The following is a 16,727-nucleotide window of genomic DNA, read 5'->3' on the forward strand; positions in this document are numbered from 1 at the left end:
CACTGAGCCGGGGCAGAAGGGCCCACTGAGGAGAGTACCTTCAGCCGAGCCTGCGGGCCACATGCCCATTTGGGCCAGTTGCATCATGGGCCAGAGGAGAGTCCAGACCATGGGGAGGTCAAGGCCAAGGCCCTCACAAGTCCAGGTCTGGCTGGCCAGTGTTGGTGGGACAAGTAACCAAAGCTGGAGAGTGATGGCAAGGCCACCCCGAGCAAGGACAGTGAGCCCCCTGGCCGGTGCTGTGCAGGATCTGCTGGGACCCGACCCCAGGGTTCCCGTATCAGAGAGCTCCAGGGAGGGCCTGATCGGCCGGGACGCACTTCCCACAGACGGGCGCATAACACAGAGGGGCTGTGGTGACAGGAAGTTTTATTTCAAACCGGCTAATGAGGGAAAATAAAGCTCAGAGGAGGTGACTCGTGTGAACCTCGAGGCACGGGGTCTTCCGCTAGTGCTGCCTGGGTCGCAGGGACTTTCTGTTTGGTTTGGAGAGTCCAGCCCCCCTCTCCTTCTCGGGGTCGAAGACTTCTACACACAGAAAACCAGGAAGACACTGCGTGTCAGGGCTGGTTGCACTCCTGACAACTGCCACGTTAACAGCGACACATGACATGCCCGGGACCCTGTCCTGACAGTGCTCACGGCTAACCCTCCACCCACCTGCGAGGACAGAGAGGGAGCCAGTGACAGATGCACCACCAGAGGGGGCTGCTGGGAGAGAGCCTCGTCTAGACCTGGACTCGCGTGCCCTGGACTCTAGTGAGTTCCAGGGAGCCTCTGAACTGCAAACAAGGCAGCCCCATGGACCACAGAGCCCTCTGCACGTGGGGTCCCGGCCCTGCTGAGCAGACCCCACACACACCCCACCTCCCAGGGCTCCTCAGTCCTCCCAGCCCAGCCCTCCCACAGGCTGGGAGAGCCCAGGAGCCTCAGGGACACCAACCTGGTATCTCGTGGGGCCAGTAGTCATTGCAGTTGGGGCAGCGCGGCTCAGAATTCGACTGGAAATACTTGGCCACACACGGTAAGTGCATCCTGATCCCACAGGTCTCGCAGCTTTGACCCTGAAACAAGAACGGGACGGCTGTGGAGCCTTGTTCGCACCTCCGCGCACAAACCTTCAGGAGACTGTCCAGCATGCTGCGTATTTCTGTCTTCCGAACCCCAGTTAATGATAATAATCCCCAAGTCCTTGGTGCAATGGGTTGATTAAAGAATTCCAACGAACACAGCTCAAGACTCTACAGGCCAGGGCAGGCAGTGGTGGCTGGCAGGCCCACAGAGCAGCAAGAGCACCCCGAAACTCAGCTCCCTGCACGTGCAGGCCTCACATCCTGCGGTGGATGTGATACAACTTTTCAGGAAGCACCAGGCAATGTATTTCAAACACTTAAAAACACCTACACTCTGTCCCAGGAATTCCCCTTCCAGGGATTCAGCCAAAGGAAGCCATCACCAGGCACCCAAGGGAGCAGGTGCAAAGTGGCTGGTCAGAGTGCAGTGAACGCTGCACAAAGATAAACGTAACGAGGAGGAAGCTAACGTCCAGCACGGGCTCAGCGGCGGGGAAGCCCCACAAAGTCCACCGTGTAAAACCAGCAATGGCACCGGAGGACGGTCCCCACACAGCTGCCGAGATGACAGGAATGCGGCCGACCTCTAACAGCCTCCTGGAGGAAGTACGGCAAGAGCCCTGGAACCAGCAGAGGGCCGCCCCGGACACTTCCGAGGAGAGGCCCTCCTGCTCACATCGGAGGTGACGGCAGTGCCAGGGGCCTGGGCCCACAGAGCTCAGTGAGGTGCCCTCAGAGCGCAGGAGCCGCGCACCCGGTGGGGAGCCCCACAGTGGCACCTGGATGAGGAGGCCGTGGCAGATGTTGCAGATCTTCACGGCGTCGGGGTACGTCTCCCGGATGTGCTGCTCCATCTCCAGGATGGCCCGGGTGTGCAGGGTGAACTCGCCTTCCTTCTGCAGGACACAATGGGGCAGCAATCTCTTAGGCCACCGGCACACCAGCCCCCCCTGCTGGGCATGCTGTTCCCTCTGCAGCCACACAGCCCGGGGCCCAGAAGGCACAAAGGCCCGGACGCCCTCAGCACGTCAGGTGTACCAGCCCCGGCCAACAGTGTCCACGCTGGCCCCTTAGCAGAGCCCCCAGTGGGAACCTAGGCAAAGACCTGAAGGAAATTGAGGACCCTCACCCTCACATTTTCTTAGCACCTCACTTATGCCTAGACAGAGGAGTCATGAGTCTGCACAGCAGCCCACCTACAATGGGGCCGACCAGGACGGGAGACAATCTCCCCAAGGGGTAAACTCAAGACAGCCCCCACCTCGCTCCCAGGAAGCATACCAGGTGCCTCCCAGCACTGCTGCCTGGAGCCTCCACAGAGACCAACATCACTTCCGGCCACATCACTTTACAGACAAAGCTGGAAACTGTCCCGACAGGGCAGGGACAGGCCCCAAGTCACACTGTGGTGGCACTGGTGGGGGCCTCCCAGTTCCCAGGTTCAGACTCGGTCCACATGCCATGTGACGTAAAATCCCTGGGAACACCAGGAAGTGCGGGAAAACCCGAGGAAAGAGCTCAGCTGGCCTGTCACCAAGTTACAGGGAAGAGGCGGCTGGCTGAGGGGGACCAGTTCAGAGGCAAATGACACCAACGCCCCTGTAAGTTTATCTTGATTCATAAAGTCAACCAATGAACTGGGGTGTGACTCTGTTGACCATTTTGTTACGTCTGAGCCTGGCCCCTCATGGGCGAGGGAGGCGTCTTGCCAGGAAGTGCCCCTGAAGACTGACGCTCCACGTCATCCCCAAGGGCTCCTGCACTTCTGCTACTTTCTGTCTAATTTTCACAACAAACAAGAGCAACCTCTCCCGCTTCTGACATTAAACACCCCACCCTGGCCCCAGGAAATGGTGTGCTGGTGTGACCAAGCCAGGAAGCGCATTCACTCCACTCCGGCCACCACAGTGGCCCCAGTGACCACACAGAGGGAGACGGGCCCACGGTGCAGAGCGTCAGACCGCAGAGCTGGCTGCAGGGAGCAGGAGGGCAGCAGGAGGCGCTCGCGTCCAGCACTGCAGGCCATCCAGCCGCCAGAGTGGGCGGACGCTGTGCCTCTCAGGTGTTGTGGGCATAGTCCTGTGGCTGTTTCCTTCGCAAACGCTCCCAAATCCATATGGTGTCCCTGTCCACAGCCACCACCATCCACCTTCCCTCCTCCTAACTGCACTCAACCCCTCCTGCCCCTCTGCAGCCCTCTGCAGGACCCTGACCTCTGCAGGGCAAACGGCCTGTCTCTGCCTCGACCCTTCAGGGCTGCCCCCATTCTTAGACTGAAGAACCAACCCCTGTCCCCCATCGCGCAGGCTCACTGTGTCCCGCCGTCCCCCTCAGGCCTGTGCTCAGCAGGCTCTGGCCTTAGCTCCTTGAGCACCTGTCCCCTCAGGGGCACCGGGCCTCTGCAGAGGCTGCTCCTCCAGCCCTGGGTGCCCTCCCACCCCAGCTGCCTCCCACAGCCTGCAGCTCTGCCAGTCCTCAGCGGGCAGGCGCCTTTGTTCAGGTTATGAAGACATCATGTTTGCTTTCTATCGGCAAGTACCACAGTGAGCTGTCTGACTAAGTTCTGGGCTCTCTCCCTCCACCCCCGGCCATGAGCCCCTGAGAGCATGAGGCGGTCTGCTTTGCTCCTGTGTCCCAGCCCTGCGGGGCCCCAGCCCTCGCCCCATGGTAACATCTGAGGGAAGATAAGGGGACCTTGTTCAGCTGAGTTGGGCTCGAGCCGTGTGTACTAAACACCTACCACATGCCTGAAACTGCCCAGTGCTCATCATTCGTGACCTTACTCAGCCCTGTGGGCGCGTCACAGGGAGGGCGGTGTCGGGTGCCCAGGCAGGGTGCCAGGCCCTCCAGGGCAGACCACACAAAGTGACCTCCAATGCCTTCTGACCACCCACCCAGGGCCTCGGACAGGCCGCACAGCCGCCTCCGCACCTCCATGCCCAATAGAGTGCTGCCCAGGGCACAGGAGCAGGCCCCAGGCACTCGAGTCCTCTGTCGTAATGAGTGCGATGTGCCCACAAGATGAGTCTGAGTGAGGTCCCATTCTGAGGCAGTCCCTCCGATCGCAGTGCTGCCCCAGGAAGGCTGGTCGGGGGCCAGCCAGCACCCCCCAGGCCCCAGCTGCTCCTCCAAAGCTCAGGGGTGGGGCGGGTACTGTGGTAAACGGGGCAAGAGCGGACCCGTCTTTTGTGGGAAAAGAACGGAAGCATCGGTTCTGCTCGTCACTAGAACAAGACATGGCTGTCTAGAAATTCGAACCTGAGTCTGATCCTTTCACAGATTCCACACGCCTCAAGCTTGTCTGTGTGTCCTCCTCATGACAGTGCTGACCCAGGCAATGAAGGCAGTTCCTCTGGGAGCCCATCTGCAGGCACCTGACACACACCACTCATTCCGCCCTTCGCAGCCCTGAGGTGGATGCTAACTCCCTCTTACAGACTCAGGCCCAGACCTGACCCTGCTCCTGTGCTCTCAACCACTGTACACACTGCCTCGCAGTCTAGGGACCGGGCTCAAGTCCTGCAGCCCACACACCTGGGTGCAACCCCTGGCTCTGCCACTGACTGTGGCCCCCCGGACAGACCGCACGTGGGCATCAAAGCAGATGAGGGCCCGGAAAGGACATCAGTTGGATTCAATAGGGCTCTGAAGGAAAAATTATTAATTCTAAAAAGTGAGCCACGCTAGCTGGGAACCCATGGGGCAGAGTACCTCAATCAGCCACTTGTTTTGTACGAACTTCTGCAGCACCTGCTCAGCTTCCTTCTTCCGCATCTTCTTGCCTTTAAGTTGATCAACCACATTCAAAATATTTGTGGAAGAGGCAAAGCCAGTTTCTGAGTCAATAATCAGTTCCAACTGGAATAAACAGCAGGTATCGCATTCATCTATTAAGTTGGCAAACACAAGTTTTAAGCAGGGATACCAATTCTGGTGGGGGAGGGGGGTAGTAAAACTACTCAGTTCACAGGCAGAGCTGCACACGGGTATGATCCTCCAGGAAAACAATCTCATCACATGCATTAAAAGCCATAAACTGCCAGGCCAGTGGCTCAGTTGGTTGAGCACTATCCTGTGTACCAAAGGGTGGCTGTTCAATTCCCGGTCAGGGCACATACCCAGGTTGTGAGTTCCATCTCCCGTTCTCCAGTCGGGGTTGTGTGAGAGGCAACCAATTGATATCTCTCTCTCTCTCTCTCTCTCTCTCTCTCTCTCTCTCTCTCTCTCTCCCTCCCGCCCCCTCCCCCCTTCCTTCTTCTCTCTAAAATTCATTAAAGAAATAAAAAAGCCAAAATCATGTTCACTCCTTCTAACTCAACAGTCACTCTTGTAACACTATCCCAAATAAATCCCCTCAATGCTCCCAAATCAAAGAGGGTCACCTCCCTCTCATGGCCCTACCTCCTGAGGATGGAGAAGCTGAAAAGTGAATGAATGAGTCAATGAAGCTGCAGCCCTTCAACTCAAAGGTGGTCAGGCCCTAAGGCTGGCCTGACTGGCAGGCTGGAGCCAGCAAGGGCAGAAAGCAGAGCCGGGTGGGCTGGAAGAGCACAAGCGTGGGAGCCACAGAAGCCCTGTGGACCCAGGCAGGGGAGGCTGACAGGCAAGCAGCCCGAAACAGGGCGGAGTCACTGGGGGGAGAGGCGTCCTGCACACACAGGTGTGGAGGGTGTCGCAGAGCCTGGTTCTCCAGCCTGGCTGCTAACTGTCCCCAGAGGAGGCTTAGAAAGGAATGATTCTAGGACTCTGTCCTCAGGGACCTAGATTTGACAGACCCCTTGTGAGGCCAAATGTCGAAATTATTTTTACCGGCCCAGTTATTGTGATGTGCATCCAGGGCTGAGAACCGTCCTGCCCAGCTCCTCTGCCAGGTGAATGAAATGAGGACTGAGTAGCCAGCTCCGAAGCAGGGCACGCAGAGCAGCGCCGCTCAAGTGTAAATGCGGCAAGGGTCTGGGTGAGGGTGGGATGAGGCCTTCCTAGCAAGCTCCGGTGATGCTGCTGCTGGCGGGCCCAAACCGCACTGCCAGTGCCCGCAGTGAGCTTGTTCGCCTACATCACACACCCATGAGGCCCGATGCTCGTCAGGGGTCAGACCTGGGCCAGCCCTTCTCTCCCAGGCAGCCTCGGTGACCTCCCCACCATCACAGGGCAGCTGTAAATTCGGGGTGAGGCGCTCACTGACATCCCCCTGCAAAGGCTTTCTTGGGCAGCAATGGAGGTGGCCCTTGAAGACTGCAGTTTCCATTTCTAATGATGAAGGCTTCCCATAAGAAGCTCGGCTGGTGGGAGTTACTATTACTTACCGCCTTTCTGAACAAATCCAGTTCATTCTCTGCAAAATCTGAGGCCATTTTGGAGACTGCAGTTGTTGCAAGATTCACCTAAAAAAATAAGTCAGCAAGATGGTCAGGCTGTGCCTTCACTTATCAGCTAGTTCACTTGTTGGTGCTCCCTCCCAGCCAGTGAGGACCTATGTCCAGGCCCTGTGGGCCACAATGATGATTTGTAACCAGTCTTATATTACAGACATAAATCTTTAGCTCCGTCAACATGTTTCATTCTCAAAGACTGGAGAACTCCAGAAGTTGTACAATATTTTCCAAACTCAAGATACATTTGGAAAACTTGTCTGCATACTACTGGAGCTTCAACTGCACAAGCACCGAGCAGGGCAGTAAAGAAATCTGACGCACCGTTTAAACTTGCATTTCCAGTTATCTGACTCCACAACCCTGTCTTCCATGGTACAGAGTTTGGGAAACCGTGCGCTGGAATCCCTGTCTGTGTGGGCCTGGCTGACAGGAGCCTGATCTCCTTTGATTGGCCTAAGGCAGTTCCCTAGCCAAAGATGGGGGCTTGTCAGCTTCTCCCACCTCTATTTCACCTTGTTCCCTAGCTGGGAGGGAAAATCTAAAAGCAGGAGGCTCCAAATGGATCTCAATCATTGTACCCCCACACCTTTTCTTTCCACAGTTTCTAAGTCTTGTTCCAAATGAAGAGCATTTTACCCCTTTAATGCTAATATTCCATACATTTGGGTGACTTCTTGCAGAAAACGGTCAACAAACAAAGTCAAATGCATGCCACAGTGCCTCTGGGGCAGCGAGGCGAGCACTGAGGGCAAGAGTCCAGGTGCAGGTTCTGGTCACCCCGCCCTGATAACAGCAGGGGGTTCTATAGAGACAACAGGCCTAGCGAGCACAGAGCAGGCTGGGTCGGGAGGTGACAGGGCTCAGCCTTCTGTCTGTCTCCCTCCCGTCTCAGAGCCCTTGTTGAGGCGGGTCACCCTCGTTCTTCCCCAGGAGGGCACTGGGCAGTTGTCTCAGTCCCAGTTCCTCACAAATGCCACTAGAGGGCTCTGTCTGGCACTTACCAGGGCATAAATGGGTCTCCCGTCATCTTCAGTGACTCCTTTCTTTATCTCAATATACAAGGACTCCAAGACACTGTTAATGTTGTGGATGAAGTCCTCCAACTTCTCCACAGGAGCGTTGGCTGGAAATAAACAGGCAAGGGTTAGGGGGTGTGCTTCATCAGACATGTGTCACTTGTTTCAATCCATCAACCCGAACGGGACAGCAAAGCCAGACATGGGCAAAGGCCCCAGCCTCTTTGGTGAATGTGGCTTCTTTCTTCCTGGACTGTTCAGAGAGACAACGGGTCCTGGGAGGTAGAAAGGCCCAGGAAAAGGTATCTGAACCGGCTGTGGTCGTTCTGTCTTTGCTCACAGTCCCGCCTGCTTTCCCACACAGCTCCCTGATGCCCAATTACCATCCCCACACAGCACCTCGCACACACCCTGTGTGCCCAGAACCTGTGCTGAGCGCCTGCTACACGCAACTCACAGCCCAGCTCCCCCAACTCGTCCCAGCTCCCTACATGAAGCCTCTGTCCCTGCCTCACAAACGCGTGGGTGCAACAGTGAAGAACAACAGCTAGGGGTACAAACAGTGGCTCACACTGAGCATTCCCAACAGATGCCCTGATCCCAGCGTTCTTCACACAGTAATTCACTGACCCTGCCAACAGCCCTCCAAGCAGGCACTACCATCCTCCTCCCAGATGCAGGGAGAGGGCTGATGCCCCAAGTATCACACCATTAGGCACGTGAAAGCAGCCATGCTGACTGCTCTCCCACCTCCACATTGCCAACAGTAGGCGCACAGCCCAGAGACTACAAGAAGGCAGCTACTACTGGCAGGGTCCATCCGTCCATCAGAGGAGGGGATGGACAGAGCGCGAGGAGGGGCCACCCAACACAGTATTGCAGGGGTCTGGGGTGAATGGAAAGCTGAGAGCCTGGGAGGGAAGAAGGGCCAGAAGGGCCGATGAGGCTGCAGTGGAAGCAGGAGCCAGATGGCACAGGGCCCTGCAGACAAGGGGAGTGGGTGACCTTCCTCCTGTGGGCAATGGGGAGCCTTTCAGAGTTGGAAGCAGAGGATGGTCAGGGTCACCTTTCCTCTTCCTACCATTTATACTAGGACACGTTTTAAAACCAAGACTATGTATTACTCTTTTCACTTATTTAAATAATCAATTGAACTTCTGGTCAAGATGGCAGCTTAGATAAACAGTACTCACCTCTTCCCACAATCACATCAAAATTACAACTAAATGACAAAGCAACCATCATTCAGAACTATCTGAAATCTGAATGAATGGAATTTCTACAATTAGGGATTTAAAGAAGCAGCCACATCAAAACTAGTAGGAGGGGCAGAGGTGTGGAATGAGTTGGTCCCACATCCACATGTGGTGGATAAAGATCAAGAGGGCTATGTCAGCTGTGGAGGTTCCCCCTGAGGAATGAGGATTCCAGCTCCACACCAGGCCCCCAAGCCTAGGATTCCAGTGCCAGGAAGATAAGTCCCCAAAACTTCTGGCTATAAAAACCAGCAAGGATTGTGGCTGAGTGAGAGAGAGGGCTGCTGGAGTCCCAGGCAATTCCTCTTAAAAGGGCACATGCGCAGACGTACTCAGACTCACTGGCTCTGAGCTCCAGCACTGGGGCAGCAGCTTGAAAGGCGTCAGAGACATATGGGGGGAACTGAATTGTCCAACATCAGGGTGAGAGCTGGAGGGGCAGCTTTCTCCCAGAGAGAAGTGCTGGCAAAGGCCATTGTTCCTTTGATGAGCCCTTCCCTCCCAGAGACAGCAGTCTGGGCCATATCTGAGATTCCCTGAGGCCCCGCCCCACCCAACTTTGGGGCCCACCCAAGCTGTTTCCCAGTGGCTTTTCCATATGAATGGCCTCTCTTGGCTCATGCTTCAGATTTTCCTAAAATCTCTCAAATAAGCAGCATTTGGCCTCAGCAAGCCCCATACCTCTTACTAAGTGGCCCAGGTCCAGCCTTAACAGCAGTCAGCCTTGGTTCACAGCTTGGCCTTCCCAGGGCACCTTCAAACCCCGCACAAGTAGCAGCCATCTGCAGATTGCTTTATAGCTCATGCCAGGTGGCCCTGGGCAGAACACAGGCAGTGCCTGACCTTAGCCTGCACATCCCAGGAGGCCCCAGAGCCAGCGCACCCAGTGGACAGCTTCAGAGCACATCAAAGCACCACCACCCAACCACCTTCACAAGCGACAGTTAAGTGGCAGATTCAGTGGGCACCAGAGACCTGCTGATGTAAGTCCTGATCTGTGGGGTGGACTCCTGCACAGCTAATCCTCCATGGCGGTCGGAAGTCAGTGGTTCGTGGTCTCAGCCAGTCCTTGCAGCTGACTGGCCCAAGGGTAAATCCCTCCCATTGATGTACCAACAGCAATCAAGACTCAACTACAAGAGGAAGGTGTATACAGTCCACACAGGAGGTGCACCTCGAGTGCCCAGCTTGGGTGATCAGGAAGGCTGGGCCATTGGACCCTTCAGGACACCTACTCCATTACACCACTCTATCAAGTCTGGGAGACGTGGCAGCTCTACCTAATACATAGAAACAAACAGAGGGAGGCTGCCAAAAGGAGGAGGCAAAGAAACATGTCCCAAATGAAAGAACAGAATAAAACTCCTTAAAAAGAACTAAACAAAATGGAGGCAAGCAATCTAATAGATTAAACACTGGTTATAAAGATGTTCAATGAACCTTAACAACACAAAAAAGGACCAGTCAAAAATGAAGGATACACTAACTGAAATGAAGAATAATTTACAGGAGATCAACAGCAGAGAAGATGAAGCTGAGAATCAAATCTGCAATTTGGAATATAAGGAAGCAAAAAACACCCAACCAGAACAGCAAAAAGAAAAAGAATTTTAAAAAAGAGGACAGTGTAAGGAGCCTCTGGAACAACTTCAAGCATGCCAACATTTGCATCATGAGGGTGCAAGAAGGAGAAGAGAAAGAGCAAGAAATTGAAAACCTATTTGAAAAAATAATGACAGAAAACTTCCTTAACGTGGTGAAGAAAATAGACATACTAGTCCAGGAATCACAGAGTCCCAAACAAGATGAATCCAAGAAGGCCTACACCAAGACACATCACAAATGAATATAAAAGTTTAAAGACAAAGAGATTCTTAAAAGCAGCAAGAGAAAAGCAGTTAGTTACCTACAAAGAAGTTCCCATAAGATTGTCAGCTGGTTTCTCAAAAGAAACTATGCAGGCCAGAAGGGAGTGGCAAGAAATACAGTAGAACCTTGGTTCTCAAACTTAATCATTCCAGAAGACTGGTCTAGAAGTGATTTGTTCAAAAACCAAATCATTTTTTCCCATTAGAAATAAAGTAAATTGAATTAATCCATTCCAGACCCCCAAATGATTCCCTGTTTTAACCTTCCTCAATTGCAGGTGATCATTGTTTCCGTGAGCACTTTCACACCCTCAGCAACATCAGCACTCTTGATGGCCTCTTTATGTTTTAAAATTGTGCTGATAGTTGATGTTGCCATGCCATACTCGGCAGCCAGATCAGACACACACAAACACCTCTATCATACTTTGCAATTATTTTTTTCCTTTTTTTTAAAAAAATCCTCACCCAGGGATATTTTTCCCATTGCTTTTTAGAGAGAATGGAAAGGAAGGAGGGAGAGAAAAAGAGAGAGAGAAAAAGAGAGAGATATATCAACTCAAGAGAGACACATCAATCAGCTGCCTCCCACATGCGCCCCAGAGGTCGTGGATCGAACCTGCAACCCAGTACATGCCCTTGACTTGGAATCAAACCTGTGACTCCTTGCTGCACAGGCCAATGCTCTAACCACTGGGGGCACCAGCCAGAGTGCAAATATTCTTTTTAAGCTCTATCATTGTTCTCTCAACTTTCCTTTTCACTTTGCTGCTATCACTAACCTTCTTAGGACCCATGGCGAGTTACTGTACGTATTTAATGACAACAATAAGCAGCAACAAAAAGCAAAAGAACATGAAAATAATCATAGAACAATTTCCTGGGATGTTGATAATGTGAGGTTTAGCAGTAAACTGACTTATACTCATGCATTCTCTCCTTTGTTGCCTGAGACACGTGACTGATCACACAAGTATCAGCATTAAAGGGTTATCGGGTTGAGAACTGAAGTTTTGTTGGACAACAGACATTTTTTCCACAAACAAGTTGGTTGAGAACTGAATTGTTCAAGATGGGAGATGTTTGAGAACTGAGGTTTGTATTCAAAGTGATGAAAAGCAAGGACCTACAACCAAGATTTCTCTACCCAGCAAAGCTATCATTTAGAATCAAAGGACAGATATAGAGCTTCCCAGACAAGAAAAAGCTAAAGGAGTTCATCACTACCAAACCAGTATTATATGAGTCTTCTTTAGGAAGAAGAAAAAAAAGACAGAAAATGTGAATAATAAAATGGCAATAAATACATATCTATCAACAATTGAATCTAAAAAAACAAAACAAACAAGTAGAACAGAAAAAGACTTACAGATACAGAAAATGGTTTGACAGTTGCCAGATGGGAGGGGAGTTGGGGGGATTAGTGAAAAGGTAAAGGGATTAAGAAGTACAAATTGATTGTTACAGAATAGTCATGGGGATATAAATACAGCCTAAGGAATACAGTCAACATTCTATAAACTATGTATGATGTCAGATGGGTGTGAGATTTATGGGGATGATCACTTAATAGGTTATATAATGTCTAATCACTGAGGTGTACGTCTGAAACTAATATAATAATGTATGTCAACTGTAATTGGAAATAAAAAATGATAAAAAATTTTTTAAATAATTGATTTCAAAAGATTTGTGCCTTAAAAATGACTCTGAGAGGGAAAAACCAGCAGAAAACACATTTGTGGTACCATTTATGTTAAAAACAGTAATAAAACCAAGGAAACATTACTGCGGGAAAAAGACCTGGCAGGTTACCCACCAAGTTGATGACCAAGGGGGTCATCCCAGGGCACTTAAACGCTATCTGTGTTTGACTTCTGAAGAGAAAGGTATTTCTAAGCTCCTGTGTACATAAAGATTATCAAAGAGGCCTAGCCGGTTTGGCTCAGTGGATAGAGCATCGACCTGCGGACTAAAGGATCCCAGGTTCGATTCCGGTCAGGGGCACATGCCCAGGTTGCGGGCTCAATCCCCAGTGGGGAGCATGCAGGGGCAGCCAATCGATGATTCTCTCTCATGATTGATGTTTCTCTCTCTCCCTCTTCCTTCCTCTCTGAAATGAATAAAAAAATATATTTAAAAAAAAAGATTATTAAAGGAAAGAAGATCACGCTGGTGGCAGGGGAAGCACAGCCATGTGGGCCACATAAAGGAGATAGACAAGAATCATGGCAGTAGAATGACAATGACATTTAGCCACAACTGCTGAAAACTTGTGATCAGAGGAGTGAGACCCAACCGTATTTCCTGCCTCCGTGCCTTTGCTTACGTCCTTCCTTTGTGAAAGGCCTCCCTCCTTCTCATTCCTATTTCTGCCTACTAGTTATGAAAGCCAACTCAAATGACACTTGTTTCCATGAAAGGTTCTCTGCTGCCCCCAGTGCAGTGCTTCTGCACCTTCTTCCTCTTCTTACACCCCCAAAACGGTGGGTGGCCCCGGCTGCTCTGCATAGGCCTGTGTCCTGGGCTTGCTGGAAACCTAACCTGCAGAGCACACAACTCGGAACCTCAGACTTGCAAGAACCGCCTCTCACTGACTAACCGACAGGGTTCTTCATAGGCAGGAACCACTCCTGCTCACCTCGTACGGCACAGTGGCAAGTCCCACCTCCCTCTGAAAGTGATAGCTCACATTTTCCACCGAAAAGGCCTCTCCTGGGTACCATTCAGAAAAATGCACTCTGGGGGCAGATGAAAAGCATTCTAATACATCAGACTTTCCAGACATCTGGGCCACATGAACATGAGCTTATAGCCACCCTGCACTTCCCCTCTCCCCACCACCTCTGGTTTGCTGTCTAGTCTCATATTTCAAAACATGAATGTTTTTACTGTATTTTTATTTAAAACTACTTCCGACTGCTGTCCTTACTTATTACGGAAACCAGCCATCTGCTCAGTTGCTCACGTTCCCTTGAATCTCACCCTCTCCTACCACACAAGCTTCCTCCAGGGGCCACATGTCCCTCTTCACTGTAGACATTCTACGTGTCACAGACCCCCTGTGTCATAAACCTGAGAATAAACTTCTCCTTTGCTCAGTGACACTCCCCCACCAACTTAACTTTCTGGCAGCAACAGAGGCAGCCGGTGCCATGGGGCCAGCAGAGCGTGGGCTCCAGCCATCCTCTCTGTGGGTCCCTGGCAAGTCTCTCCCTTCCTCCCATCTCTGAAGGCCACCCATCGCCTTACCTCCAACTTCACACATGCCTCGCACACATCCCTCCAATCGTGTTTCTACCACCACCGCTGGCTCCAACCACCCAGGCTCCAATTCTCTAGCTTCCTGGACATGTCCCCTCCTATACAGGCCCTCCCTGACCCGACCAGATGCGGTTCCCACGCCATCCTCCACAGTTCCCAAGCACTGCCTTCCCCAGCACACTTTGTTCCAGTTACCAAACCCGGCTGCCCCACTGAAGTCATCTGGTGATATCTGGCTGCCTAGCAGCCATTTTCAACCCTAACCAGACCCTAGCTTTTCTTGTTGTTGTTGTTTTAAATGGTCTTTCCCCTATATGTAAGATTTTGGTGGGAGAATTATTCCTATATCCAGAGAACCAGAGGGCAGGAAGCTAAAGAGGCAGATCTTAGGTCAGCCAGGAGTGGGCCCAGCAGCTATGCTCAGCCTGTCAGACACACTCACTCTGAGGCAGGGCACAGGGGAGAGATAGCTGGAGGTGGCTCCAGCCCAGCCGCTTCAGAGGGAAGGTGGCTTTGGCCATGAGGTGCAGCTACGGTTGAGCCCGTGTGCTCCTTGGTTCCTGCCAATTCCTCAGCCTGGCACCTAGCCATCAGTCAGTCCTGTGTGCCCCTTCCCCCAGTAGCCTCTCAACACGTACGCTCCTTTTTAAGTTGTCCATAGCTGGGGTCTCTTGCTACTAACAAGATCCCTAACATGCTCATTAAGTGTCAAGGTTACACCAGTATTTCCAATACTGTCTTCAGACCAGTTCATCTTCACTGCTCTGCCCCAGGCCCTCCCCCATGGCTACAGCTCATGGTCGAGAGGCTACAGTTTGCAAATCCGCAGGGATACACTGGGCTAAAGGAGCATCGGAGGATCCATTTGGCTCCAATATCCTATGAGTCCACGCTCAAGATAAAGTGCACAACATAAAAACGGGGTCACACAATTCTGAGGTAACTATTTCATTTCCAGTCTTTGTTCTACCACTTTAAGGACTTCACAGAACTAATTAATAAAGCACTTCTCCCTTCAGAATCCCAAACTAGTTGAAAAAATAAACTACAAACTTCATGTAAGTATGAAAATATCAGGGGTTTTTTGCAGGTAGAGCTGGATCAGAGGCCACGTCCCTCGATACTACTGACCCGCAGTCAGTGACGTGGGATGAACGGCTACGAGAAGTGAGGACAAGGCCCTGCGCCGATCACATGTGCCTCTCCTCAGAGACACCCTCACCACGCACTGAGCACTGCACTTGAACCACGCAAGGGTCTATAGATCTTAGGTGCCACCTGTGTTCTCGCTACTTGTCAGCAGGCTATACCTGGCACGTTTTGTGGGCTGTGACGTTGCTATTGTTAGGCCTGCAAATGTGGGGTTGTAATTCACTTTAGAATGTGCTGCCTACTGTTCATTAGCTTGGTTCTTCTCATCACTGCAAGAACAGTAACTCTGAGAGTTATTAATATCATCTTTACATATAAGAGGCTTGGAGATGTTAAATAAGTTCTCCAGAGCTCCCACAACTTGGAAATGGAGCCCAGGCCTGCCCTACTCCAGATCCCAGCTCCTGGCACTAAGCCACAGCCTCTGTAGAGCAGAGCCAATGCTCTCTGAGAACACTGCCTATGCCAGACCCTACCACAGTCACGTCGGCATCCTCTGAACCAGGCACTGCATCTTCGGAGTCACAAGGAGGAACTCAGACACCAGAGAAGGATGGAAGTGTCTGGCCGTGCCTGAGAGAGTGCTAAAGACAGAGGGCTGCGCTCAGAGGACACACTGGAAGCTGGGCCCAGGCCATCACCATCACTTCCGTGGCAAAGAAGGGAGGTCCAGCCCTGAGCACTTGTCCAGGTCACGGGAGTCAGCATACAGTGCTGCAAGAGGGGCTGAACTAAAGGCCAAAGACCCAGGAAAGAACAGAACAGCACTTTCTCTGGCAGGAAATGCCTTTTTATTGGGAAATTAAAAAACTGGACAGTGGACAGGCTGGGGCAACACTGAGCAAAATGGGACACTTCTCCTCTGAGAAGCGGGGATTGGTTCAGTTCATTCTGAGAGATTTCTCTTCCTGGCGACCCCTGTACATATTATCTCCTTTTTCTAAAAAATGAAATTTTAGTTTAACCAACAAACCTTCTTACTAATCAAGGCCCCCACTTCCCAGTAGGTACTAGAACCTAGGACTCGCTGCGTTCTCGGGCAGCAGGCAATTGGAAGTCTGCTGCCCTAACTAACTGCTGAACAATGAATAGTGTTGTTCCAAACTAGACATCAGATAGGAAATGCTATTTTTAGGCAGAGGAAATAACAGCAAAAAATAAGACCCCAGGGGACCAAACCCCTTGTGGGCCCTGTGAGAGCCCTCGCATCTGATGAGGCTGGCTGGGAAGTCCTGCTGACTGTGGCACTGACAGTGGGGTCGCCTGGGCCCTGGATCAGACGGGGGCGGGACGGGGAGCACATCAGGCCTGAGAAAGCAGACCCCAGGCCCAGGAAAGGCTGGCAAGCAGCGACAGTGGGCCGAAGCGTGTGAGGGGTCACTTTTCAGTCTGTGGCTTTTGCATCAATTTCCAGGGGAAAATGGTTCTCTCACAATTCAGATATGTGAGTGAAAAGATGGGAAGTGACAATGGCACTCCCCAAGTGTGGCTGGTGAACAGTGCTGAGAAGAAGGGAGGGAGGAGAGTTGTCTTTTGTGCAGCAAGTATATTAGACAAGTAATTCTCTACATCTGCACATCACTCACTCTGTGCTACAGCTCTGCCCCTTACGGTCATCAGACCCTCCACAGAGGTGAGCTGGGATGTTTTTCAAAAGAGGACATTAAGGGTCACAGAGGTTAAGGAGTTACCTGAGATTTCAGGGCCAGTAAGTGACAAAGTC

The 16,727-nt window shown here is 51.8% G+C and overlaps 1 protein-coding gene across 1 annotated transcript in view; it reads right to left on the bottom strand.

Annotated features, from left to right (window-relative positions):
* Positions 1-356: 356 nt before the first annotated feature.
* NSMCE1 (NSE1 homolog, SMC5-SMC6 complex component) overlaps positions 357-16,727 on the bottom strand; it is a 29,670-nt gene continuing 13,299 nt past the window's right edge. The window contains exons 3-8 of the mRNA XM_079760459.1: positions 7,450-7,571; positions 6,380-6,457; positions 4,785-4,931; positions 1,853-1,969; positions 944-1,064; positions 357-528 (exon numbers count right to left, since the gene is read on the bottom strand). Coding sequence (XP_079616585.1) covers positions 449-528; positions 944-1,064; positions 1,853-1,969; positions 4,785-4,931; positions 6,380-6,457; positions 7,450-7,571 — 665 coding nt within the window. The 3' untranslated portion in view covers positions 357-448. The remainder of the gene's footprint in view (positions 529-943; positions 1,065-1,852; positions 1,970-4,784; positions 4,932-6,379; positions 6,458-7,449; positions 7,572-16,727) is intronic.

The sequence above is a fragment of the Cnephaeus nilssonii genome, assembly GCF_951640355.1.
Source record: "Cnephaeus nilssonii genome assembly, chromosome: 2".
Classification (NCBI taxonomy): domain Eukaryota; kingdom Metazoa; phylum Chordata; class Mammalia; order Chiroptera; family Vespertilionidae; genus Cnephaeus; species Cnephaeus nilssonii.